Source organism: Hetaerina americana, unplaced genomic scaffold (assembly GCF_022747635.1).
Source record: "Hetaerina americana unplaced genomic scaffold, ioHetAmer1.1.p SCAF_100, whole genome shotgun sequence".
Taxonomy (NCBI): domain Eukaryota; kingdom Metazoa; phylum Arthropoda; class Insecta; order Odonata; family Calopterygidae; genus Hetaerina; species Hetaerina americana.
Window position 1 is genome coordinate 397,463 of NW_027286071.1, and position 27,058 is coordinate 424,520.

At 41.2% G+C, this 27,058-nt stretch overlaps 1 protein-coding gene across 1 annotated transcript in view; it reads left to right on the plus strand.

Moving 5' to 3' along the window:
• The first annotated feature begins 8,140 nt into the window (after positions 1 to 8,140).
• LOC139700443 (potassium channel, subfamily K, member 16) overlaps positions 8,141 to 27,058 on the plus strand; it is a 92,254-nt gene continuing 73,336 nt past the window's right edge. The window contains exon 1 of the mRNA XM_071599045.1: positions 8,141 to 8,251. Coding sequence (XP_071455146.1) covers positions 8,141 to 8,251 — 111 coding nt within the window. The remainder of the gene's footprint in view (positions 8,252 to 27,058) is intronic.

Genomic DNA, 27,058 nt, shown 5'->3' on the forward strand with positions numbered 1-27,058 from the left:
AAGCCACAAAATATCAACCCATATACGAGTATGCAGAGGTAAAAGGTGGCGGCAATGATTTTGCTTGCGCGGCTTACGTAGTACTCCACTGTTTTAGATGTTCCGAAGGCAGATTCGGATGTCTATAGGTTGATAAAATATTCTCCGAGGTTCCGATATCATCACTATAGATTTTTATTTGGATATTTGGCATAAGATCTATTGACCTACATTTTTGTTAGGTAGAACTATTTATTTGTATTTGGTTTTCTTTCACTAAATGCCTTTATTGGGAGCCAGGAGAACATCGAGTCTCGTTTTCCACTTTGAGCTCATCCTACGTACATTTAATATCCAAGCAAGAGGAAGCATACGAAAACATTTGTTGTGGCTTTAAATGAATGGCGTTTGAAATGAAAATAAAATACGGAACGATATGGAGCAAAAAGTTCCCTATCATTACCATTCTTGCTTTAATAAAATATTGATTCATGCTAAGATTAGCACATTTTAGACAGTATGTAGGTATGTAGCACTGGCCCTGATTGCACGTGATGCGAAATGCGGCATAGGTTAGTAAGATTTCTAACAACGTGCTTAAAAGCTGAAGACAAAATGAGTATCTATCCATGTATACACGACCCCGCAAGCCGTCGCAAGTGCGTGTGGCAGGTGGTATTAGGTCATTAGTCATTCTAAATATACTCCACTACCTCCACAAATGCATGGTACCCCGTGATCCAACGACAGGACACGTGGAAGGGAGGCGACTGGAAATCATTCATGCAACATCCGTTACACACACTACACCTTGGTATACTGTTAGTTATTACTCCGATGACAACACTAATAAAACAAGGAAACTCATTAAAATGGACGACATCGCATGCAACGCAGTCAGTAATTACCAGGCGGTAGTATTCTATTAATGTAGGATGCACTTTTAACAAATAAATTAGATCTAAAATTTTTTTGCACGGCATCCCACCACAAGGGCGCGTAGTGGGAGGCAAAAATAGATAGATAGCGGTCTTTATTTGGGCAAAATTGAGACCTAATGATCCCTCCTTCCATTTAACCCATCGTTGTATACATATTATTTCAGGCATAAAATTTATTATTGCATGCATATATACACATAAGTGGGTCGCTGTAGTCCAGTGGGTAGAGCGTTGGACTACTGACCGGAGGGCCCGAATCCAAGTCCCGGGCAAGGCACTCTGGGCACCTGCAGCTCCACCCAAGCTATGTGATTTTTCGGGTACCAGATCTTCCTGGGAAACCATAACCGGCACAGGGAAAGGAACTGGCCCCCCAACCCTGATGTGTGAATTTTCACAAGCTGTATAGGGCTTAGTACTGGGTGAACTCTACCATCACCTACCAAACCGACCTTCGGATTGATTACTGTGTTTATGGTTTTATGGTTATATATAAGGTGTGATCAAAAAACGACATGAATAATTTAATAACTTGTTTATTTCGACGAATGCTGCTTAATCTAACTTGTCGCCCTCAAAGTACATGCCTTGGCTGACAACACACCTTTGCCAACGTTTCTTCCAGCTCTCGAACCCTGCCTGGTAAGCTGCCTTAGGGATCTTCTTCAGATCCGCCGTACAATTAGTTTTAATGTCCGCAATAGAGTCGAATCGGCGCCCTTTCAAAGTTGATTTTAACTTTGGAAACAAAAAAAAGTTTGATGGAGCCACATCTGGAAAGTAGGGTGGCTGCGGGATCACGGAAGTTCCGGTTCCGGCGAAAAACACTGTCACGATCAGCACCGTGTGAGCCGGCGCGTTATCGTGGTGGAAACGCCATGCATTGTTTCTCCACATGTCCAGCCTCTTTCGGCTCCCTGCGACCCTCAGCCTCTTCATAACCTTTTAGAAGTATAAATCTATGTTGACGGTTTGACCTTGAGGGACGTCTTTGTAATGAATCAGCCCTTGCCAATCGAAGAAACACACCAGCATGACCTTCACGTCGGACCGGGACATACGAGCTTTCTTTGGTCGCGGAGAATGAGGACATTCCCACTAGAAGACTGTACCTTTGTCTCAACATCATAACCGTAAACCCAGGTGTCGTCACCGGTCACGATGGTTTTATGAAACTCTGGGTCGGCATTGGCTCGATCCAGGAGTTCCTGACAAATGCACAAACATTTTTGTCTCTGTTCATCAGTCAGCACCCGCGAGACGAATTTTGATGCGATGCGCGTCATGCCCAAAATGTCTGTCAAAATTGTCTGACAGGATCCAAAACTAATGCTCACTTACTCGGCTATCTCCCTATCTTCCGCGGCCATTTTCCCGCACCAATTTGACATGGTTGGGGTCTGTCAGAGTGGAAGGCCGCCCCGATCGCGAATCTTCATCTGTCGAGTTTCTGCCCGATTTAAAACGACTGTACCTCTCAAAGCACTGGCTTCGACTCATAGATTCATTAACAAAGGCTTGCTGAATCATTCCAAATGTCTCCGTAACACTGTGCCAAGTTTGAAACAAAATTTCACGTACACACGCTGTTCCTCTAGCTCCTTCATTGCTGCCGTTGCACGCGGCGACGAACAGGTAAAGACACGTACCGCTGCTGCTGCGTAACGACTCGGCGTAAACATACACAACACCTCTCGTTTAAGTCGTCAGATGTGTCGCTAGATGACGCATTGTGTCTCGTTTCGATCCGTTGAACGGTTTGCGCAGAATAAAATCAGACCGGTCTTGTTTTGATCACACCTTATAGATGTATAATATACATATATAAGGTGGCTTTCAGTCAGTACCATAGTTAGAGCAAATGACGCCACGTTAGGCACGAATTTATTAAAATTCCCATTTACGAATAGGAAATAAAAAGGTTAATATTCACTAGCAGTTTTATATGGGCGATAGATGTGTCTTAACGCAAGGTATTTCCAACGCAAGTTGACGAGAAAATGTCATCTTTTATTGTATTTATGTAGGGTAATAGAAGAGACAGACAGGGATGTCCACCTGTTCTTTTCAATATTTATGAAGAGAAAATGGTAAGAGTTGCTAGAGTGAAAGTAGCATTACTCAGGGCATTGGATGGGGTAGGCATAGGATGAGAATTAATCATAAGGAAACGAAGGTAATGGTATTCTAAAGAAATAGAAAGGCTAAGATGAAAATTAAAGTTGAGGACATGAACTAGTACAGGTAAAACGGCTAACTTATTTGGGAAATGTCTTGGATGAGGGTGATTAGAGTGGTGGTGATATTAAAAGAAGAATTTCGTCAGGTAAAGGAGCGTTTGCAAAGAGACGGGAGATGATGGCAGACACGTGTTAGCTCAAGATGTAAAGGAAACATTAGTGAACATTTTTATATATAGGTCCTAGTTTTGAATAATTCAGAAACCTGGTCGTCGAGGCAGGAGAATTAGCGTGGATTGGAGACTTTGGACATGTGGGTATGGGTGAAGAAGGGAAAATTCAAATGGGCGGAAAGGAAAACCAACGATGAAGTTCTAGGCATGGTAGGAGAGCACTAGAGGTTGGGAGAAATTCGAAGGAGGCAGGATTAGTGGATGGAAGGAAGGAAGGATACCAAGAGGCAATGAAGACGGTATTAAGGAGAAAATGATGGGAAAGCAAGGTTGAAGGAGGAAAAGAATAGGAATTTTGGATGGAATTAAGGGAGGTAGAAATTATGCAGAGTTCAAGAATGAGTTATTGTAGTATGTAGTATGGGGTGTAAGGATATAATGCGTCGTGCTAGTTATGGTTTAGGAATAGTAGCATGTAGTTGCGTGGTCCATCAAAAACCTACTCTACACATCTAGACTACTAATAATGATAATCCTGAGTACTAGTGTCTCAGAACTGGTACCTAGGACAAGAGTCATAGTTGTTCCTATCCCTGTTCTTATCCCATAGATTCCTAAGAATCTTGGTACGTGGGCTGGTACCGGTACCCTGATACCCTGGTTGGTGCCGAGCAACGCTACGTCGACCACCAACGTGACATGAATGATTAGGTTACCGTTAAAAGATGTGCTTCTGAAATGGTGATATGGCCGTTTATTGTCCTATAAGGGAATGATACCTAATGGTGAGTACTTGTTTTGTGCGTGTAGAGGAAATAGGATTATTTATCTCGACTACAAAGCTTAATATAAATCTGTTCATTTGTGCTCAAGTCAAAGGAGTGATCAAGAACTTGAAGATTGATTTTGTTGTACATAATTAAATTATTCGTGATCGGACAAGAGGGGAATGAGATGTGCTGATTATGAAACAGACCACTATTTGGTACTCAGTTTCGAAACAGTACCTAGGAATCGGGTGGCATCAAGAAAAATTAGAGCGTAAAATCAATTAGCAATTTAAGAGAAAGAGCAGAGCTCTAAAAGCAGTTAGAGGGAATGTGAGATTGTAAGTATACGCGAATAAGTAAGTTAGAGAATATATATATATATATATATATATATATATATATATATATATATATATATATATATATATACATACTGTGATCGAATCAGTCGGAATATGGGAAATATAGGGAAAAGTGTCAGTATTGCTTGAGAAAGTTAGAAAAAAATTATTGCTGAGTACAATCCGACACTACGGTGTCTCTCTTCAATGCTGCATACTTTCTTCCTCTGTCTAAACCGTTTCCAATTACCAATTCCTTTCGTACCTATCCTATTTCTACCCCTTACTCGTTTGCCTAACGTTCTCATAGGACAGCATTAAAAAATTAGTCAAAGGAAACGTGTTTCTCGAAATAAATTAACATCGGCCATTAGTGATTTTGCGTTCTCCGAAAGAGAGCGAAGCGAAGGGAAATGTGTGCATGCCAACATCCTTCTGGAAATAAAATATGGTTATCTTCTTGAAATAAGATATGAATATGTTGATGGCCGTTAAATGAATGAAATAGGCACTGGTTCCACGAATCGCATATGAGGCTACCACAATTTTTAAGCTTATTCTCCGGATTTTCTTACTAACAGAGTGGACATCTTCCGGAATCGACTCCTAAAGCGATGGAAACTCAAGCAATACCTCAAAGTGACACGCTGACCTAGAGAATGTTTTTTTAAATTTTGGTTTGCTATCCCTCATCTCGGAGTGGTGCTGATTTCGTGGATCACAGTGTATATACAGTGTGGGGATAGGGACTCGTGCGTTTCTTCCCGATTCCTCCTCGTTACTCAAAAAAAACTCTTCTCTCCCTCGCCTTCTCCCAACCCTCCTCCTCTCGATTCCATCGCCTCTACGGCTCACCTCCACCACTTCCCTCCAGCAAAGCACACTCTCCCTCCCTCCCCCAACTAGACCTGCCAATCACGAACCATCCTTCTCGCCGAAACACTACCCCTCTCTCTAACCCTCTCCCCCGCTCCATTTCTCCACCCCGCGGCCCCTCCTACGCCCCGCACTAGCTCTCGGCGTACACATGGGCGAGCACGAAAACTCCTCACACCTACTAGCGGTAGCACCACAGCTTCCTCCTCAATCCCTCCTCTCTCCGACTCTTTTCTTCCCTCTCGCTGGCTGCAGTCGGCCGTGAGGGGCTCATGGGTCGACCCAACACGACGCACTCAGTCCTCCCGAGGTTCCGGCGTTTGACTCCCCGCGCGAAGTTTCCTCCCACGCGGCTCCTCTTGACCTCGGGTGCAACGCCGCGAGAGAGGTATTTCCTGAATGGGTCCGAAGTGCCGGCCGATTGACGTCCTGTTCGCTTTTGAGGAGGAGGTGGGGGAGCAAAGTCTGCATGACGCCGATCTCGGATTCATTTCGGATGTTCCGATGGATACTCGACCTTGCTAAAACGACCCGTTGCCCGGTTACGGAGAGATAGGTCCCGTGAGTAAACAGGTGATAAATTTTCCGCAGAAGATCCATTTTTACTCTCATCCACGACGCAGTCGATCACGTCACGGACTGATGGTTTGTTTGATTGAACCGAGAGTAGGGCTCGATCTTCGTTCATCAGTCGTTATTGTTTTCGTCTGTTATACCCTCTGGTACTTATCTCCTCATCTCCATCCGTATTCCGTAATGCCCGCCGTTCTTTTCCTTTTATAACCCTTATCAAGAGGATTCGATCCATTCGTCCTTTCCTGTCATCTCGCCCTCCTTCAAGAATGGTTCTTAATGCACTCAAGTGATCTCCCTGCCATGGGTTTCCCATGCTAAATGGATGAGGGGTAAATCCATCGGTATCGGTTTACTGGCGATGTGAAATCATTTTCTTCGTATAAGTCTTACTCTCTCCCCCCGCTCGCGGGGCGCCTAACCGGGGGATATTTTAAGTCTCAGGGGATGAAAGAGTTCGGCATTTTCTCGCCTCGCATGGAGACTGCGAATCCATATTTCATCCAACTCACTTTACGCCCTTCCTTTGGGGAACCTTATCGCGTTAAATGGCTGCAAAGGACGAGTCGGAATAGGCATATTAATCTTCCCTGTTTGTCCCCTCCTTTGCCCGGACACCACGTGAAACGAGATGGTAGGTTACAGTTTCGCGACTCATTACCGCCCTTAATACCGCAGCAAAAATTTCAAGGATTACATTCCTCATCGGCTGATTAAGAGGGCTTCGTCGGAGACGCCTCGATATCACCGTCGCAACTCGATCCCAGAATAAACTAACTGACCCATTCGACCGCTGTCTACTTCGCGTCTCTTCTTTATTTTATTTTTTAAACATTTGATTCTCAGAATGATAATTTTTTTCGGACATCGCGCGTTATCTAAAAACCTCCCTTCGCCCACCATACCTTTGGCACGCATTTATTTTTAACGTCCAATTCAACTTACTTCTCCGTGTGTGTTATTTTATCTTCGTTTCTCCCACCCTGACCTCCCGATTCTCCTCTCCGAGCTCGTTTCTCACCATTTCCGTCTTGGCCCTCCCCGCCCCGCCTCGCTGCCCCCCCCTCTAGCCCCCCACTCGCCCCTTCCTCCCCTCCTCCTCCCCACCACTCCCACCCGTCCTTATTCCGCCTTTAACCTTCCTCCTCTCTCAACCCTTCACTCACTCGCACGCGCAACTCTCCTTTTCCCGTTTCACGGAATACGTCAGAGGTTCGTAACAAACAGCCAGGGGGGAGGGTAAAGGGGGGGAAATGAGGGGGGGGGGGGGTCGCCACCCCTCGTAGGATCAAAGATACCCCCTAGGGTGTCGCTGTCTCCACCGTGACAATTGAAGTCCCGCACATTCGGAGGGGCGGACTTGACCATTCGGGCGTAAAATTGAATGTGCTGTTCCGCGGATGAACATTGGGAGATTACATTTGGACTCCCACCTTTAATTTTTCTTTCCGATTGAAGTATCCTCCGGTCTCGTCGCTCTTCCAACAATACCCCACACTAGAGACGAACACCAAATTTTTAAAAAACATTTTTTAATTTTTGAAGAGGAAAAAGGTTTCGGAAACTCCACCCCCCGGGCCTCCCCCTTGCGGATCGTGTCTCTCTTCTTTTCTTCCGCGTCGACCTTTCTCCCCTTCCCCCCCCCCGACTCATTCCCCTCCCCAGATTCTCGCCTCTCTTCCCTCTCATCCACTCCCTGTCCTCCGAGCACGGTTCCTCCTCCTCCCCATTCATTTCCCCGCCGGCCCCGCCCCCCCTCCCCCCGTCCACTCGACCCAGGGCACACCGGCCGCGCCCCGCCACACCCCCCCCCTTCGCGACTCAACAGGTCCTGCCCCCACCTCCCCCCCCCGGAGGGAGAGCGTGTGAGACCCCTTCAGTCTGGCCGCGGGGAGCGTTAACCGCGGTCCGGAGACCCATCGAAGTGTTCGACAGAGCAGCGCCCTTCCGCTCGCTCGCACTCACCTGATCGGTGGGTTGAGTGTGGGTGCGTGTCACGCCATCCGTTCGCGTCCCGGTCGGAGTTAATACAGTAACACCGACCTTACGAACATTCCCGTTGGGACTCTCCAAGGAAACGAAAAAAACATGGCAGTGGAATTTAATACGGTCCTTTAAGTAGTCCTTTTGTTTTTTTTCCACGGTGAAACAGTGATTTTTTTAATTGTTCGTATTTGTGTTTTGTGTCGAGGAGGTTTTTGTGTGGTTTCGGTGTGTTGGTGGTGCTCGGTTGGTCCCTGACGTGAGCGGACGTGGAATGTGCACCCGTTGAGGCCTGCCGTGATCACTGGCGTCGGAGGCCGCAGGATGGGGGCGTCCGAGAAGAAGGACGTCATCCGGTGGCTCAAGCTCCGGTCTGCCGCCAGCCACGTGGGTCTCCTGTTGGCGCTGGCGGCCTACACGACCGTCGGAGGGGTGGTGAGTGTCCATGGGTGGTGGTAGTATCATAACAGCACCGTGGAGAGGGTCCAGCCCCATTAGTTACCATTCCATCGTCGCGGTAATCAAACCGAAAAGTTGTCTTCTTTTACTTCAAGTGAAATTTCGCGCATTGACTGTGGAATGGGGTGCGGTTCATACGGTAATCTACGGAAATACTTTAAACAGAAAATCGATCCGCTTGAATTTGAGATAGGGCTTCCCAAAGGCATTATCCGGGTTTTGAACTTATGACCTTCTGGTAAGTAGTTCCCAACTTTTTGCCCATCGGGCTAATATTTTTGATGCCAAATGGACAAGTTCCAGTGTGTGTTATGACATTAGCCAACAAATGACACACGCAATCAAAACAATCGTAGGCTACCATCTCTCCAGTGTTATAGACCAAATAATGATCATTAAAATAAAAGAAAACTGTTATTAATTACGCCTTAAGATTGGTGGAGTTTTAATTAATAAGACTTTAAATAATGTTATCAATCGTAAAATCGTCTACAGGAATACTTTTAGTTTAGTATTTATTGGTTTTGTTTGTACGATAAATTGGGACACAGTCGTGATTCTGAGTTTGTGTGGGAATTGGATTTCAATAGATTGATGTGTTCGGCTGCCTCTCGTGATTTGAAACTACTCTTCACGTGAAATTTGTGATGTGAAAAATGCCATTGCGTCCGAATTTACTTAATCTTTGATGATTTTTAAGCCTGAATTAAGCGTTTGCCGTCTTGCACGAAAATGTTTCCATCGCGGTGTATGCGGTGTTTTCAGGAATAAATAATTTGACTTGTTCTCTTTCTTCTTTTTTACACCTTATTAGCGAAACTTGCGGATTTCATGGGGATTTCGTCTCCGCAAACAGTTATATCACTACTTGATGTCGCCAAAAAAAATCTAGATGTATTCGATATTATTCGTTTGATTGAAAGCCTTACTTTCATTTATTCTTCTGCATGGATTGCAGTCCTCGCACAGGTAGGGGCCAGTTTTTCAAAGCTACGAGCCAATTTACAATTTCTGTGAATTTTTTATAATGTAATGTTCTAATTTTAAACGGCTATTCGGAAAATATTATTTCTATCGGAATATACTGGACTAGTAAACTAAGAGGACTTGTGCATTGACATGTAACCTGAAGGAACGGGACCCAGGTGGTTTAGCTAAGGGGTTTTGGTAAATGTTGGGCAAATTCAAATTAAGAATTTGCGGTGGTAACCTATGTGATGCAGCGGTGCGTGGGCCCAGCTGTTCTCACGTCAGGCAACGGGGAAGGGAAGAAGGGAATTTCGTGAGCATCAAACATTTTGAGACGAAATTGTACTTTAAGATTTTTTTATTATTACTTATTATGAGAGAAACAATAGTCTCGGTGACATTTTAATGCATACGTGTTTTAAAGAATCGTGAACAAAAAAATTTCATTGATAGCACGATTGGCGCGTCTGTTTTTTTAATTCGAAAAACAGCAGAGAGTTTTATAATTTACTCCTGAACTTTTTAAAAATCCTGTTCATCCAGCAAAGAGGTCTTAATAGCAATATGTTTTTACTGGACTTGAGAGGTGGTAGGAAATAAAGAGATTTTGCCTTCGTCGTGAAAATTTTAACGTAATTTAATGGGGATCTGGTTTACAACAAGTTGGGTAATGCTGCAGGCATTAAGCCAAGAGATTGAGGCCGTACTCACTGTTAAATTTGGTCAGTTTGGAAAAGGGAGACGGTGTACTATAAAGTGGGACATATCAATTAGTAAATCAAATAAGGTTGGAGGATGTTATCAACTCTTAAACGACAGGGGATTCACCGTAACTGAGCAAATACGCAAACAACTCGTTATTTGGAATTGGGTATTCAAAACCTTCGACCATCGGCGGTTGCGGGGGAATATTCATACGAATCTAACTCGGAGCGACGGTTAAAGAACGTGTGTAGGATCGATTGATATTGAGGAAAATGAGCTTCGGATGTTTTCCCATGGGGAGAAGACCATTGGATGAGGAATTTGACATAGAAACATTTTCACTGTAGATAATTCCATATTATTAGTCACATTAGAGGTACAGTTAACTTTGATCCATGAAAAATCGGCAATATGTATCGTTCTTTTGTAGTCAGTAGATAGGAGTCTTAAAGTTAAAATATCCTTCTGCATAAGGAGTCCTTCCATCTAGTGAGGCGTTCGGCTGATGACCCTGCGTAATTTTTCGGCGAGGTTATCGTATTTTTTTTGCCCAATATGTTTGTCCATTTTTCTTCTTCTGCAATGCGAAGATCTCCTGATTTATTTTTATCCCAAACTCCGAATGGTAAACTGTTGGCTGGCCAAATTAATAGCATACCACCGATTTAAGGTTGATTTTGGATGGACGCAAGGCTACCCATCGCTACATTACCAAGCCTCATCTGATAAGACACAACTTGACACCCTGCACTACAGTGGATCATATTCAATTTTATGCACACTTTCAACCACCCGTGCAACATGCCTCCACTCTGCTTCGCCACATCTCGCCTGCCTAACTTTTACTATATATCCAGTTAAAAATACTGTGCATCCACATTTTACTGCCTCCTTTTGATTTTTCTCAACAGTCTTTTCTTCTCCCTCGCCATGCCTAGCACTTCTTAAGTTTGTTTTTATTTCCGTATGTTTTCCGTTTTCTATCTGGCCAAATGCATCATTAATAGCACGTGATTTGCTCAATACAGTTACAAATATGAGATTTTATTCAAGCATGTATCGCCAAACACTTGTCGGTCTGGATCCGGGGCAGAGGATGGTTTGTTTCCGTCGTGCACTATATGTTACTCTAAAGGCACCAGCATTGGATTGCTGTCTTATATGAAAGGATGTCGTTGATCTCATTATCTAAGGCATTTGGCACTATAACTATTTTTCTTGAGTGTTGTATTTAAAAAAAACAATCTGGAGATCTTGCGGAATTTTAATTGTTCATATTAAATGAGTTTGTAATTTTCCATAAACATTGGTGGAAAATTACAAACTCATTTAATATGGACATCAAACAATTCCACGAAGTGAAACTTTGAGAGTGTAAAGTATATTTGAGTGTTAATTGGATTAGAAACGTAGCACCGACGAAATATCCTATCAAAATTGTAATTAATTGCCAAATTAGTTGCGTTTTTGGGATGATATCCTTCCGATAATTAGATCGAAGAGGGAATAAAATACATGAGACTAATAAGTGTTAAAAGAGAAAAAATGTGGATCGGGATGGTGCGGCGGCTAACCACCCAGGGGGTTCGGGTTTGAATCCTGACGACGGCATATCTTTTTCAAGGGTGCCCCGATGTCTACTTGAGATACTTTGTGGAGAGCACTTTAAGGGAATACGCGGTCCGTCGGATGGGACGTTAAGCTATGGATGCTTTGTCGCCTTTCGATGAGGGTAGGCCAATGCCGGCGCCGGGTTATTTTCACCCTTTCTCCATTCCCATCCATCCCTAATGGGGCAAATGATTTCAGCTATAAGCATAATAAAGCTACTACTACATGAAAACATTTTAGCGGATTTCAAACGCTCAAATGTGTAATTTCCCAAAGCTAACAGTTTCAGGCTTAACTTTGTGGAATTCTTTCATGGTGAGGGTGAAAGAAGGAGAAAAAACACTTTGCACTTCCACACACTTTTAATATAACACCAGGTGTTAAATACACATATCAAAAGTGTGTGGAAGTGCGGAGTGTTTTTTCTCCTTCTTTCACCCTCACCGTGTAATTTCCCGGCAAACAGGGACGTGATTCATTTGAAGCATTTTCGTCCTGCGGACGACGCCCTTGCTCATGAAATCTTTGGGCGATCAAATGACTCTGTTATTCATTGGATGTGAAGTGTTTTGAATGAATTTGAAAGTAGTTTTCTCAGTCGTACTGGATTAGAATATTTCAGCTTTCTTCATTCCGCTTCGCAAGATAACCCTGGGAGAGTGGTCACTAAGGAGTTATTTGAATTTGTCATAATGCTATTTATATTTCGTAGTATTTCAAATTGTTTATTTAATTGCTTTTATCGGCAGTTTTTTTGATTAAAAAAAATATTTTGATTAAGTATGTATATAACATATACGTACGGTCATCCTTTTTACAGTAACATTGTTTACTGCTATTTTTCATTAAAGTTGTCAGTTTTTAAGAGTATGCTTGTAAAAATCCTTCATTCAAATGAGAAATTGCTTCACGACTTTCATTGTCATTAATTAATTAAAAAATATTGTTATATTTCTCTTAATTTTCACTGAACAAGTAATCACGATACTTGAGGTGATAACCTTTGAAGCCCTGATATAATTTGAAAATACTTCTAATTTTATTTAAATTCATTGTTTTATCATTTGAATTTTAATCGTGTGAACAAGCAACTAAGCAGGTACTTCAATATATTATTTTGCATTTCAATCAGCGTTGAAAAATTTAACAAATCAAACTTTATATACTTAAGTAACCAAGTGTACCGGTTATTTAGCATTCTGGACCAGGATAACTTGATTTGTCATAATTTAGTAATATAGTCTTCAGAATACATGTCCGTACCTTCTCCAAAAAGTACATATACCGCGACGGATGTAATTTGTAGCATGTAGATGTATGTATGTGTGTGTGTATATATATATATATACCTATACCTGTATATATATATATATATATATATATATATATATATATATATATATATATATATATATATATATATATATATATGCATATATATATATGTATATGTGTATATATATATATATATATATATATATCATCCTCAAAGACCTATTCCCCATCCTCAAAAATCACAACACTTCCTCCAACCTTCTTCCCAAATGCCCCTCTGTCACTTTCAAACGTCCCGCCAACCTAGCAAATATCCTCAAATCCACCAGGCCGCTCTCAAAATCCCCTCACACCCCCAGAGCCATACCCACTCCATGTCATCGAGCAAGATGCAAAACCTGCCCTATTTTCACCACTCCACCCCACTCCATCCCACCATTTAACTCTCTCCCGCCCTTCCCCTATTCCTCTTGCACTTCCAAGAATGTAGTTTATCTTCTTACCTGTAAACTCTGCCCGTCATTTTACATAGGCCAATGTTCCACACCACTTAACATTAGGATTAATAACCACCGCGCCTCGTGCAATCCCTCCTCCCCGTCCGCGGGTCTCCCCATCCCTAAACATGCTTCCCATCATAATACCCCTTTCAACCTGTGCTACAATGTTTCCGTCCTGGCCTCCCTTCCCACATCCGATAACCCTATACAATTAAAAACACTTGAAATGGCATTCATTTACATCTGTATGGCCTATCAGCATCCGGGCCTCAATGTCGTTCACTGATGGGAGTGGCCTAAAATTGTTACTTTGTGGAAGCCCACCCTCACCCCTCCTTCGCCTCCCGTTCTCCCCTTCTCCTGGCCCCCTTCCCTTTCTCTCGCACCCCTCACCTCAACAACTCCAGCAGTCATTACTTCTATATCTTCAGAGGAAGACGGATTGTTTCCGTCGAAATATCAAGAAATAACGTGTGAGTGTTCTTCTTTTTTTGTGTTTCTATATTGTGTGTTACTGTGTATTGTACTATTCGGCACTTCCGTGTTACGTCTACGAAAGCATATATATATATATATATATATATATATATATATATATATATATATATATATATATATATATATATATATATATATATATATATGCATTTAAATAATTTTATGCGTTCGTATGTGGTTTGAATTGTTGAAAATAGGGGATGCCTCCAGTGAAATAACTGAATTATTGAAATTTTAGATATCTATCTACATTTAAAGAGCAAAATGACGCTTCTATGGAGTATCCCTTAAAAAGATCTGAAAATCAACCACGTATCGTTTTTGCAGGAGCGCCGGATTGGGAACTGGAGTCCATTCCTGAGGGATTGAAGTATTAATTTCTGGATTATACGCGTGATATGCGGGCACACATCCCAATTCCTTTGGTTTTTTATTTTGCTCTCTTCTTTTTGCTTTCCGGACATTCTCGTTGGCCCGCATCCTCACAGGGATTCTGTGTAGTCCCATTTGGCTGGCCATCTGATATCCCAGGGGCCGAAACACTAATGCTCGACGCGGTACCAGGACCTGCGACCTTTGGATATTGAGGGGAGCACATTACCCAACAGACGTATCCGTCCAGAATAAGACATAGTAGGCATTGTTAGCGATCAGTTTCTCAGTATTTTTTCAAAGAAATTTTGACTTGCTCACACACCCACAAAGATGATAGTATATTTGCTACAATTTGCCGTAGTATTTATATCACCAAAAAACAATCTCAGAACAAGTTTAATAAATAAGATTTTCATTGATTATAACCAGCTATTTTGGCGCTGGGATTTTATTATTGACCCCAGTGCAATTTTTTTAATTGCTAAGTAACGCTTGCATTGGTGTTATTTTGTGAAGTTTCCAGCAGTCTAGGGTAGATTGTAACTTCATCGGCTTCTGATAGGATCTTTAACTTGCAAGTATCAATTTTTGACAGCGATTTCAAATAATACTATATTACAACCGTCAATCATTCAAAGAAGTTAAAAGATTGTTTCCTCATTAACCATCAAAACAAAGTAACCCAGTGAGAAATTCGACCCATATTTGATTCTTGCGTCGTGACTTTGCTTGTGTGCATATGATATGGTATGTATACGTCCGGTTAATGGCGCTGGGATTTTATTATTGAGAACAGTTCTGGCATCAGTTTTTAAGAGTATTTTTCAAAAGGCGGGGGACATAATCTTTTGAAAACATATCTATCCCGCGAATTTAGCGCTTAATGTTTATTCGTTTCTCAGGATTTTAGTCAATGTCATAATGTTATCCTTTCATTTTTTATATTCTAATTATTTACTTCTAACCCATTTACTTTAAGCGAGTAGAAGTGTTTACTGCTATTGTTTCAACTCGAAGACAATCATGTGCACTTTGGATGAAATTCATTCAATGCAATGATGATCAAGATTTACATTCCCCGCTACGGAAGTTCTCTAATCTCTTACCCTTATGAGACCTTAATAGGCATAACAGTAAATGTTGGTGTAAAATGCAATGCAATTGTTCACAGGTTAAAGATGAATCTTAAGATAAAGTAAATATGATTAACGATTAATTTCTTAGTTTTGAATTATTTATTTAAATTGTAGGAGAAAGCTCCGTAGAAATTCGGAAGGCATTTAAAAAGTATATTACAATACTCTCTTCGTACAAAAGGCAACTGAATACTGCTCAAATTCAGTTTATCTCGACAATGTTTAAAATAATAAATATTTATTACATGGCATAGAAAAGACTATTAAATCTGGTCAAAAGAGTTTTTGATAATTACTGATGTCGCAAACAAATTAACACACGCAAACTATGCCTCTGTGGCGACAAAATCATGCTTGCAAATGGCAACAAGCATTCAACTAGTGCTAAGAAAAATTGTGTTGTACTTTAAAAAAACTTTTATTATTTAGGTAAATAATTAGCATTTTAATATGATAATGTTTATCACTAGGGAAGTGGATGACTTCCATTTCATGAGGTAGATTCGTCAGCTGCTCCTTTCTTTCCTAGTATCTTTCATATTTATTTATTAGAATAAAACTTAAAAAAAAGTGCGTAGTGATACATTTTTGGAAAAAGAGCAATTCCCTCTCGAACGCCTACTGCATTGGGAACATTGAAAAGGAATGTGTAGACTTAATTAAATACCTTGGCGTTACCCTCACTCACGATCTCTCCTGGGTAAAACACATACGGGGAATATGTGGACAAGCTAACAAAAAATTAGGTTTTTTAGAGGTGTAGTAGGTTAAATGCGATTACAAAGTCAAAGAGAAATGTTATATTTCGCTGTTAAGGCTTCATTTAGAATATGCTGTAGGTATATGGGATCCTCACGAAGTTGCCCCCTTCGCGAGTTCACCCCCTGCCACACACCCTAGCGGTGGCTTGCAGGGTACATACATAAATAAATAAAAATATTGACAAACCTTTCTTCCGAACTGCCAAATATATTTTCTATAGCGCTCGAATTCATTTGAATGAATTTGCCTCCATATATGGCTTCCGATAGTTCCAAAAGTTTTTGCCTGCTAAAGAAATTTGTTTGACTAATAGTCAATATGTGAAAGATGTTCATGTAAATAGTAAAAGTTCGAATAAAATGTATTATTTTCTCAGATGCTACTTGAATGTTGACCGTACCACTTGATTTTCATGGTGTATCGTAGTCCGGTCATTTTTATTCCGATTTCTATACTCCCCTGTTCTTGAATATTACGCACATGCACTTCGCAAGCTTAAAATATTTTTAGGCAATGAGGTAGCATCGATCCATTTTAATCATTATAATAGCCTTTCTTTCACGAGTCGGAGAAGAACGGCGGAGCTTCCGGAATTCGAAAACTCACAGAAACCATTGATTCGAGGATTACGAAAAGTGGCTTTTGTCTTTGGCTTCCGCTTTATCTTACCTGCCACTGAATACGATCTCAAGTAAACCTCGAGGGCTTGTTTTCAGAAAACCTATCCGCAACTTAACTTGACTGAGACACATGGCTCCAGTCTCAAAATACCCGCGGGTAGGTAGGCATATCGGGCTATCGAATGCTCCGGCACACTTCACGTAGATCTCCCTGCCTTTTTCGTTTTGCAATTGTTTGTTTAAGCGGTTGATGCGAACCATATCCACCCATCTACTGGGCATGGGTCAGGGCCAATGTCGACTCTCGATCAAGTCGGCCAGTGGGCCGGTCTCGATCTTGATCATGGATTTTTAAGTTGAAGGCCAAGGCAGATTTCGAGGTATCAGCCTTTCAGTGTACCTCTCTGCTTTACCTGAGTCCCGTGATCGGCTCAGGGTTGCGAGTCTTTCTTCTCCAAAATGATCATCTTATAATTATTATCTACATTAGAAAACAGCCGGAAATTGACTAAATATTTACAGTTAAACGCGATTCTCAGATTATTTTCTCGTAACGTCAAGACTGGCGTTCTTATGAGATAGAACGGACTGTAAATATAAAAATATTTCAATCTAACTTGTAGTTGGTAAATCATTTTCTTCAGAATCAGCTTCAAGGCAAGTACCCTTAAATTTTTATACCGAATCCAATATCATAGTATACCATAGACAAAACTCTCATGGGGCTAAATGATTCCAAAATATCCAAGAAGTAGCAAAACAGCATATACATACGAGCGTATCGTATCTGTAAACTTCCTATACTGTGACAGAATGAAAATTAGAATTGATTTGTAGCTTTTCATTTGATTATTAGAAATAAGTTATTTGACTTTTACTATTCATTGTTGTTTCATGACTTTAAATTCATTCATACTTTGATAATACTACTTGGCGATGATCTGCAGTGGTTTCCTGGTAATTACTGATTTAAATTACCATGCTCTTTATTCATCAATTAAAGAACACAATGTATTTTGCCACTGTTCTTTATTTTGGTACTACTAGTTCCAACGCTTAGGCGTTATCATCAGGTACCTGATATGAATAAATGATCTTTATATATATTTGAATGAATAAATGATCTTTATTCCCTTACAATTCCTTGCCTATGAATCACTCTGGAATTTGCAGGATTCCGCTGCATATTGTGATGTTCCACATCGAATCCTTTAGTGTTCCAAAGTTAAGTTTACGTGTATGAAACGAAGTGAAGTTTAGCTTTATGGATATTTTTTTTAAAATCCTTATTAATCGACAATGTCGGCGTTGAATTTATCCGACAATGTGTTTGGCGTCGACCAAACACATTGTCGCTTCAAGCGATCATCATTCAACCAGTTGAGCACCGTTGGGAGATCACCTCTCTGGAGAAGGTGAATGTTTTTCCTTCGTTCCTGGCTTTTGGTTTATCCTGCGGCTCAAAGTGGCATCCCTTATATCTCTGCTCTTGCTCAATCCAGCTTCCTACGGAGGTGGTGGAAACACGAGTCGGCGAGTCGAGGGGCGCGCTTGCGTCTCACTCTCGGCTACGGGAACGGACGGCTTTCGGCTTCCTCGTCGTTGTACAGTACGTATACCCTCTTCCGCCACTTCTCATCCACTCGTCCCCTCCTCCCCCCGCACGCGCTAATGACTTTAAATGTTTACCTTTTCTCTCGTGCAGAAATATACACTCGAAAAATACGGATTCGTGAGGGAGAAAATCCTCAGCCATACGTGGCGGGTTATCCGTGACGTTCGGTGGCCAAAAGTAGTTTCAGTGTTGCGATTTTCTTCACGGCCCGACGAAATCTTTCCCCCGTTCAAGCATCATGAGCCACGGTCATTGTTTCTTTGTAAACATTGCCTTTGCACTGGCGTCCGGAGCATTGCATCTGTATTTGCAAAGACGAATTTCATAAATATTTCCAAAATTATTAAATAGTTTATTTACTGGATAAGTAGTAAATAATCTCAAAAGTTTCATTTGATATTCAAAGAGTTTAAAGGCTATTAGGCAATTAGTGAAAAGTATCAGTGATGGAATGGTTTAGAAACTAAGCATAGTAATGGCATTTATAGTCCTTCGAAAAGCTTTTGATGTAATAGGCACAGTATTCTGTCAAAAATTATAATGTGTAGGAGTCCTTTGACCCACCAACCTTTGAAATTTCAATTTTTTAAAGGTTAGAATGTAAGTCTCTATATTCAAAAATGTATGTATATTGAAGATAATTTTATAGAACTAGGTGTCCAACTAGGTTTTATTCTATTTCAAAATTATTTTTATGTACAAAGCTGATAAACTGTTCAGTTGCTGACATTGATCTGAGCTGACATTGTGTGATGTCAAAGCAGTGCTCATAGCAATATAGATAACTGAAAAGAGCTATGCAGGGTATGAAACAAGCTTAAATTATATCAGTAAATGGGTGATAATAATCAAATTATCAATGATAAACAATCCAAAATCATTTTGTTTAGAGCCTCTGACATAAAAGATATCAATTAGAGATGTATTTATATAATTGCTTACAGAATTTGCCACATTCTGGAGGAAATAAAAAATGTAGGTCCCTGAGGGTAATCATTTATCAAAAAATTACACATGGGGAAGATATTGCATCTCTGGCTCCGTAGTGGTGGACGCCTTTATGTGCCATGTAGATAGATAGATGGATATTTTTAGTACCCAGCAAGCCACCGTTAGGGTATGCGGCAGGGGGGCCTTATATAATAATAATAATTAATTAATAGTTATTGTATGTATGGATAAAAAAGTGTATCACCTTGCGATTCCCCAATGATTGGCGACATAATAAGTCTATATGAATATGTGACCATCGTCCTATGCTGCCATATATGCCATCATAAAAAAATATTAATCTTGGAATATGTATATACGTGCATCATCCTTTTAAAAGTAACGGAAGAAAATAATAAATCATTTACAAAAAAATTATCATAAAAAATTCATAAAATATCAGAAAAAAATTCCAGGAATCCTGGAATAAAAACAAAATTATAAAATATCTGGTTCTGAAGGGTGCTTCTTAGTTTACTGCTTAGTTTTTATTTTCCTCTTCTCACAAACAACTCTACCTACGCGTTTTTTACTCCGCCATTTATTGCATCCATGCATTATGACCGCTAAAGGTGGGACTCACCCACCGGGTACGATAAAAACCCGAGAGGGCTGCCGTTGAGCCATGTCGTATATAGATTTCGGAGGTCATGGAGATAGTTTCCAAAGACAAATTTTATCGGCAATGCCTTTCATGCAGCATGCTCTTATTCGTAATTGGATTTCGACAGAAATGGAATTTTGCAGACATCTCTGGACGTGGAGATTAAACGTCCATCATCCGTTCATCTGGGAGTCGGAAGTGTTTAACGTTGAGCACCAGAGCTCTTTCAATCGAGTGGGAGTATGAAACGTTTCGTCTGGCACGTAGGCATCACTTCAAGTAACGCACTGGAAAGAATGGGAGCCATACAGTTTTTAATGTTTGGTTGTAAATTTGAAGATGATTAATAGCAAATTCTGAATTTTTGACGAATTAATTGCGCCCGCAGTCTGTGATTTGTTTTGGTCTTACTGCAGTGTATGATGTCGGTGGAGAGGTGTCCCACCAGAGGGGGTTTGGTCATGCGTCAGTCATATTCACCAAGAAGTGTTGCACGCTGTTCGAGACCGAGGCTTGTTTTCACCATTTCAGCTTGCTTGGATTCCCCCCTTGACGTCTTACTGACACGCACCTCGAGAAGCGTATCCTTATCTCCTCAAGTGCACGAAACTAAGTTTGTTTATTCGCGAGTCAGCCTCGTGCCGGCGGCGCATTCCCTCCCTTGTTCCACTCAATTAATACGCTCTTGCGTCAAAAATTCACGTTTCGTATATTTGGAGTAGGAACTTCTTCAGTGCGTCATTGTAATGAACTAGAAGGAATACGCTTGTGTTGTCTCCCGTAGTGTGAAGGGAATGACATACCAGTATGAATGGATGTTTAATACATTTTAGTGCTTAAAATCCTTCATAGTTTTATTCTGAATCAATTAAAACATGTAATATCTATTGATGTGGCGGAAAACGAACTAAATACAGTTGGGATACATTTTGATTTTGGCTTCAGTCGCACACACTAAAAGATTGCTGATGTTCAGCATTTTTTTTCTGTCAGCTGGGTAAATTAATTTATTTGATACAGTGAGTGCAAAATCCGTCAGCAAAAATATGAGCTATGAAAATTGTTTAACTGATATTAAAATGAAAGTACATGATGATGCTTATCTTTTAGCGAATCCTTAATATGTTTTTTCATGTAAATGGGCGTACAAAAATCCTTCTGGATTCCAAACAATGCCGTCGAACTTATCCTCATATTTGTTTTAATATCAATTTAATATATTCCGTATACCGTTTTCAGATATCTAAGCAAAACAAGGGTGGATTATTAGCCACGGTTGCTACTTATTTTTATTTCATTTATTTATTTTAGTGCCCTGCAAGTCACCGCCACGGTGTGAGGGAGGGGTTGAACACGCACTAGACGAAATTTGACCCGACTATGACCCTACCGCGATCGGACAGTGTTATTCTGTTCCCTTATCGTTTGTGAAAAAAATGACATCTTAAATATATCTGTTCTGCACTTGTTCTCTCTTATTTTACTGACATGATCTCTCCTATCGAACCTCTCCCCACGACATAATGAACTTCGCTCCTTATTTTTACCTACCATTACTCACGCGTTCAACTCACACTAAAATACTTGGGTATCCAGCGGAGGAATATGTATATTTATATAAATATATATATATATATATATATATATATATATATATATGCACACACACACATATATATATATATTATATATATATATATATATAATAACAGATGCCGCTAATAAAAAAACCTAGAGCAAAAAAAGAAACCCCCAAGATGGTCGAATTAAAGTGTTCACCACCTCTTTCACTGGAAGGAAGGAGAATGCGCAGCGGTCACCCAAAGAAACCATAGAGACCAAAATAAAATAGACACTATGACCGCAGTGTTTCCACGATTGCACTTCATGCATCAAAGAAAATACCGAGCTACCACTTGGGTAAATATTTGTATATATGTATTTACACACTCACACACACGGCAACACTTTTCATCGCGGTATGGAGTGCAATCGTGGAAACACTGCGGTCAGAGTCTCTATATTTTTTAAATGTTTTCTGTGGCTTCTCTTGGCGATCGCTCCGGGAAGCCGATTTGAACTTTGCACTCATGGGGATGACCCATTGAGTCGCTCCCTGGAGACATCTCGCGGAGAGAGAGTAAGAGAGGGGTGGGTGGGTTTGATTTCACCCGAATCACCTCCTCGACGATGCACGCCAGGGCAAATATTTACTCTTCTTCTCCGCCTTCCCAGGGGAACTTCTCCTGACGACGTAATGTGTTGATCTTTCGCATTTTTGGCCGCTTCGAGGGCGCTATTTATCGCGGGGGTGGAGGGCCCGCGCGTTGCCAAGTGCTTGGCAGCATGGACTTGCATCAGTGGAAATTTTCAACCCGATGTCCACTCTGACCTATTTTTTTGTCGGGACGATATCGAACTCACCTCGACTCGGTACTTAAACACATTAGTTTACACTCCAAAGCTGGGATCAAGTTCAGACTAAAAAAAATGAGACTGCATTCGATCCGAAGGTCCTTATTTTCAGAGATAAATATGATGAAAGATACACTTTACTATAAAACACAGTAATCAACCCGAAGGTCGGTTTGGTAGGTGATGGTAGAGTTCACCCAGTACTAAGCCCTATACGGCGTGTGAAATTCACACATCAGGGTAGGGGGGCCAGTTCCTTTCCCCGTGCCGGTTATGGTTTCCCAGGAAGATCTGGTACCCGAAAAATCACATACCTTTGGTGGAGCTGCAGGTGCCCAGAGTGGCTTGCCCGAGAATCGAACTCAATGTTTCAATTAATATATCTCCAGAACGGTAGATATGCACTCTATAAAGTCCAGTTACTAAAAAAGTTCAATTGGGCTTAAAATACCCATTTATTATTGAGGTTCTCGATCGCAACGGGATACTTATATAAGTTTCAATTAATATGCAAAAATATTTATGGCCACTTAATGTAAAAACAAAAATCACCACCCTTTTCTGTATTGTCAAGAAATTTAAAAATTAATCTTAAATGAGACGATCAAGTGTTTATATGAATGGTACAGAAACTACTTCTGAAACTATATGCACTGAAAGGTTACGAAACGTGAGAATTAAATATTACGCTAATGAAATAGGTATGAAGCAAGGGGAAGTAGAAAAATCATCAGAAGTACTTAAATTCAGCCCAGTGTGTTCAACCCGAAGGTTTGTTTGGAAGGTTTAGGAAAGAGCTCGCCCAACAGGGAAAAACACACGTTCTCAGGGTAATAATAAGGAGGGGGTGTTGCTCCTTTCCCTGTACCATCAATGATTTCTGAGAAAGATTTGGCACCCGAAAAATCACGCAACTTGAAAGTTAGGGCACCCAGAGGTGTCCTGGAATTGAACCTGATCCCTCGAGTCAATAGCTAAGGGCTCTACCCACTGGACTACCAAGCCCATATTATTTCAGTAAACATGTAAAATATATGTTGTGGAATTTACTGTTCGGATGACTCATTTGCTCAATCAATCCAATAAGCTCAAAAATGGATAATTGGTCATTCAATTAAACTTCAGGATACGACTAAGGTTCCGACGGTGCGATATTAATTTTCCAATATCGATCCTTGATATAATAGAATCAATCTGGGGGAGATTTATAATGGAGAAATATCGAATTATGTTGAAAATAATATTCATACCGTCTCTTAGCGATAAAGTGATATTCCAGTACTAAAAAAACAGAACCTTCCTTGCCATTTGGAAGGTCATATATGTGGATATCCACAATAGTATGTTGTAATGGTATATAAAATGATTCCGGTTCTCTATACATATAAAAAATATCCAAAATTTCCGCACAGTTCTATTGGTAAAAATCTTTTATCTCTGAAATCGATTCTATCGAAAGTTGCGACCATATTGACGATAATTATCGAACATTGGTATAACTGTTCATTATAGTAGTAGTAGTATTTAGGGGAGGCGACCGACAGCTGAGGTCATTTACGCCATTAGGGATGGACAGGAAAGGATGAAGGGTGGAGAGAAAACCAGCGTCGTTATTATCCTGCTCTTAACAAAAGGCGCCCAGGGGTCCGCAGTTTAACGTCCCATCCGACGGACGGCGTACTCACTCAAAGTGACCTCCACAAAGAATATCAAGTAGGGATCGAGATACCACTGAAAAAATGTTCAACTTCGCCGTGATTTGAACCCGGGCTCTCTGAGTGGGAAGCCAATACGATAGCCCCTGCACCATCTCGATCCATAATGTTTTCGATAATCGACTTGAAAAAAAACATGCATATGATGTCCGTATGCCGTATTATCTTTCAGCCTTTGTCTAAATCAAAGACACAGTCATCAGGTGACCAGCGCTCTGCGGCCCGCGGGGGCATCTACTTCTTGACGGAGATCGAGACATATTTCTTCCATCACCATCCTCCTCCCCTTCACTACCGTCGCTCCCTACCCCATTGCCACTCTCAGCCGACACGTCCTCCCCCCCCCCCCACCACACACCTTCCCTCAGCCCCGGGGGGCAGAGTATCCTCTCGCTGAAAAACACACACGTTTCCATTACGAGCGCGGGGCTCGCGCGTGCGTGAGCGGGGCGGGGAGGGGGCGTGGGGGCAGCACCACGCGCCGATGACGGACGCCGCCGCCTCTCGGGGCCCCCTGCCAGGGAATGTCGGGGGCGAGGCGGGAAGAGCGCGGGGTCGCATTAGTCCGACGCGTCGGAGGAACGTTTGGGTGCGAGTGATTGATGGGATTTAGATTCTTGTTCTCCTTCGCCACCGCAGACTTGCGATGTGGGGGGGGAGGGATGGGGGGTCGTGAGTTGCCCGAGGAAATGCGGGTGGGTATACCGAACGAAATCCCAAGCGAGGCGTTTTAAAAATACATAATTTTCCAAATTGGAGGTCGCAGCTACGCGTTTAAGGAACGGATGCCATCGTACGGCAGCGACATTCATCTTCTGATCGACGATGGCGTTCCTGAATGTCGTTTGAATCCGGCCATTAGGTTCGTGTGAAAAGTATTGATTATCCTGCATTGGCCGTTGTAAAAGAAAAACAGTGATTGTGACGATGTATTAACGTGGAGTTAAATGTATTGTCCATCGAATAATGCTGTCCATAATGGGTTTGCCGATGTGGCATGTGTAATTATTTATATACCCTACAAGCCACCCTCAGGGTGTGTGGCAGGGGGTGAAAACACCAAACTAATTTTGACCCGGATATGACCCTAATGTTATTATGAAAATGTTATTATGATCCCCTATTTTTGTGGAAAAATGACATCTTATATTCGTTTTAGTTCTCCCAGTGTAATTCTTATATCTTTGTATTTCTCTTTTATCGTATATTTATGCCCTGTTATATTTCGTAAATTTTTATTTCGGAAGGTTGTTCTTTTTTCATTAGGTGCTGGTTTCGCCCGTGTTTCGCTGCTATGATTTATAACGAGAACAGCTATGAATTTTTAGAATTTATTTTAAGGTTCCTTTCTTACCTTGTTTTCTTTCGACTTCTTTATGCTGTACTGTTGATTCAATTAAAACGTTCAGTTTTACTCCTCTATTTATTTGATGAATGATTTGAAGTTTCCTTGGCAGTTGAAATAGTTTACTCGTTATGTTATCGGGATAATAGTTTCTGTTTCAAAAGGTGCGGTTCCTGAAAACACCATTGTTTTTTGTTGATTTTCATAGCTCTTTCTAGGTTATATTATTCTTCTATTGCTCACACTTTGTCGGCTGCTTTTTGCAAATATCTTTTACCAGCTACGGCTATGTTTTAATCTCTATTTCGTCTTCGTAAAATATACTCGTCACAAATTGTCCGTTGTTCAATGTGTGTGTGTGCGCGTGTGTGTGCATGTGTGTAGAAGTTTACATTTTTCTTCCAGTTTCTTATTAAGTCATCAAAATGTGGAGAATCAGGGTGATTCTGCACCCTTACCTCATTAAAAACCTCATGAGGAATACCTAGGAAATCAATTGGAGCATCTTGCGATTTCCGGGTAAAAAAATGGAAATTACTGCAATTTCCCTACTGAAATCCATGGAAAATCTGCGATGGTCTCCAAGAGAGACGTTTGCAACCTACATTTATTTTATATATAAAGTGTAATTTTTTTAGTGTAATGGACTATTTATGTTGCTTATAGGAGTCAACTCTCCGACCCGGTTAACGTTTCCTGTGGGTGGTGCATAGGCAAGCAGGGTAGAGGATTGGAGAAGGGTCGTGGGCCTGGGATTCCCCGCTGTGGATTAATCCTTAGTGAGACCATCCGAACAGGATGCTTTAGCTCGGGGGTGTGGGGGCGGGGGGCGGTGAAGAGGGGTGAAGGAGGGGAGTAGTTTTAATTACATTAGACATACTTTTGAATCGGAGACTCGTTGCGCATCAATCGGATCAAGCCCCAGTCGTAATGAATCGGAACGGGGTCTTTTCGTTGACCCAGAAGAAAAACTTAGTGGTGCATTAAGCCTGGTTTTAACCTCAGGCCTGAAGTTCGGGAGTGGGCGTCCAAAACGAATAAGATGGCCAGAAGAAAGAAAGAAGTTCCTTTCCGTTTTTAAGGTGTGACTGACTGTCTCACGCATTCACCCGGGTTTATGGGCAAACTAAAAGGGAGCCCCAGCATAAATTTGACACGAATACTTGGTCTACACTGCCTTATAAAAAATTAAACTTGATAAGCTTGTTTTTGCCCATTATTTGCTCTTACTATTTCTTCTCTTCAAGAAGTTCTTGGTATAATTCTTCCTCGGAAAGCGAATAAATATTCAGTTGAATCAAGATAAATGAATTATTTATAGGAATCGCCGGCGGGAGTAATTTCGTGTCTCACGAATCCTCACCGAGTGGATCTGACAACCCCATTATTGCTATAATATCCTAGCCTTGTGATTCAAAGTGTTCTTGGAGTAAAGTTCAAAATATGCAGAAGCAACGGGGTGACAAAAGTGAGCTGGTTATTTTCCCCTCAGGTTTCTTTGATTTAATCTTTGTGTTTTGATATATTTATCCGTCCCTATAAAGGTGCATATCGAGTTTTATAGGGTTCCATAATGCATTTTAAATTATATTCATGTATTATGAAAAGGTTAGGAGCTATTAGAGAAGTGAATATGATTCAAACGATT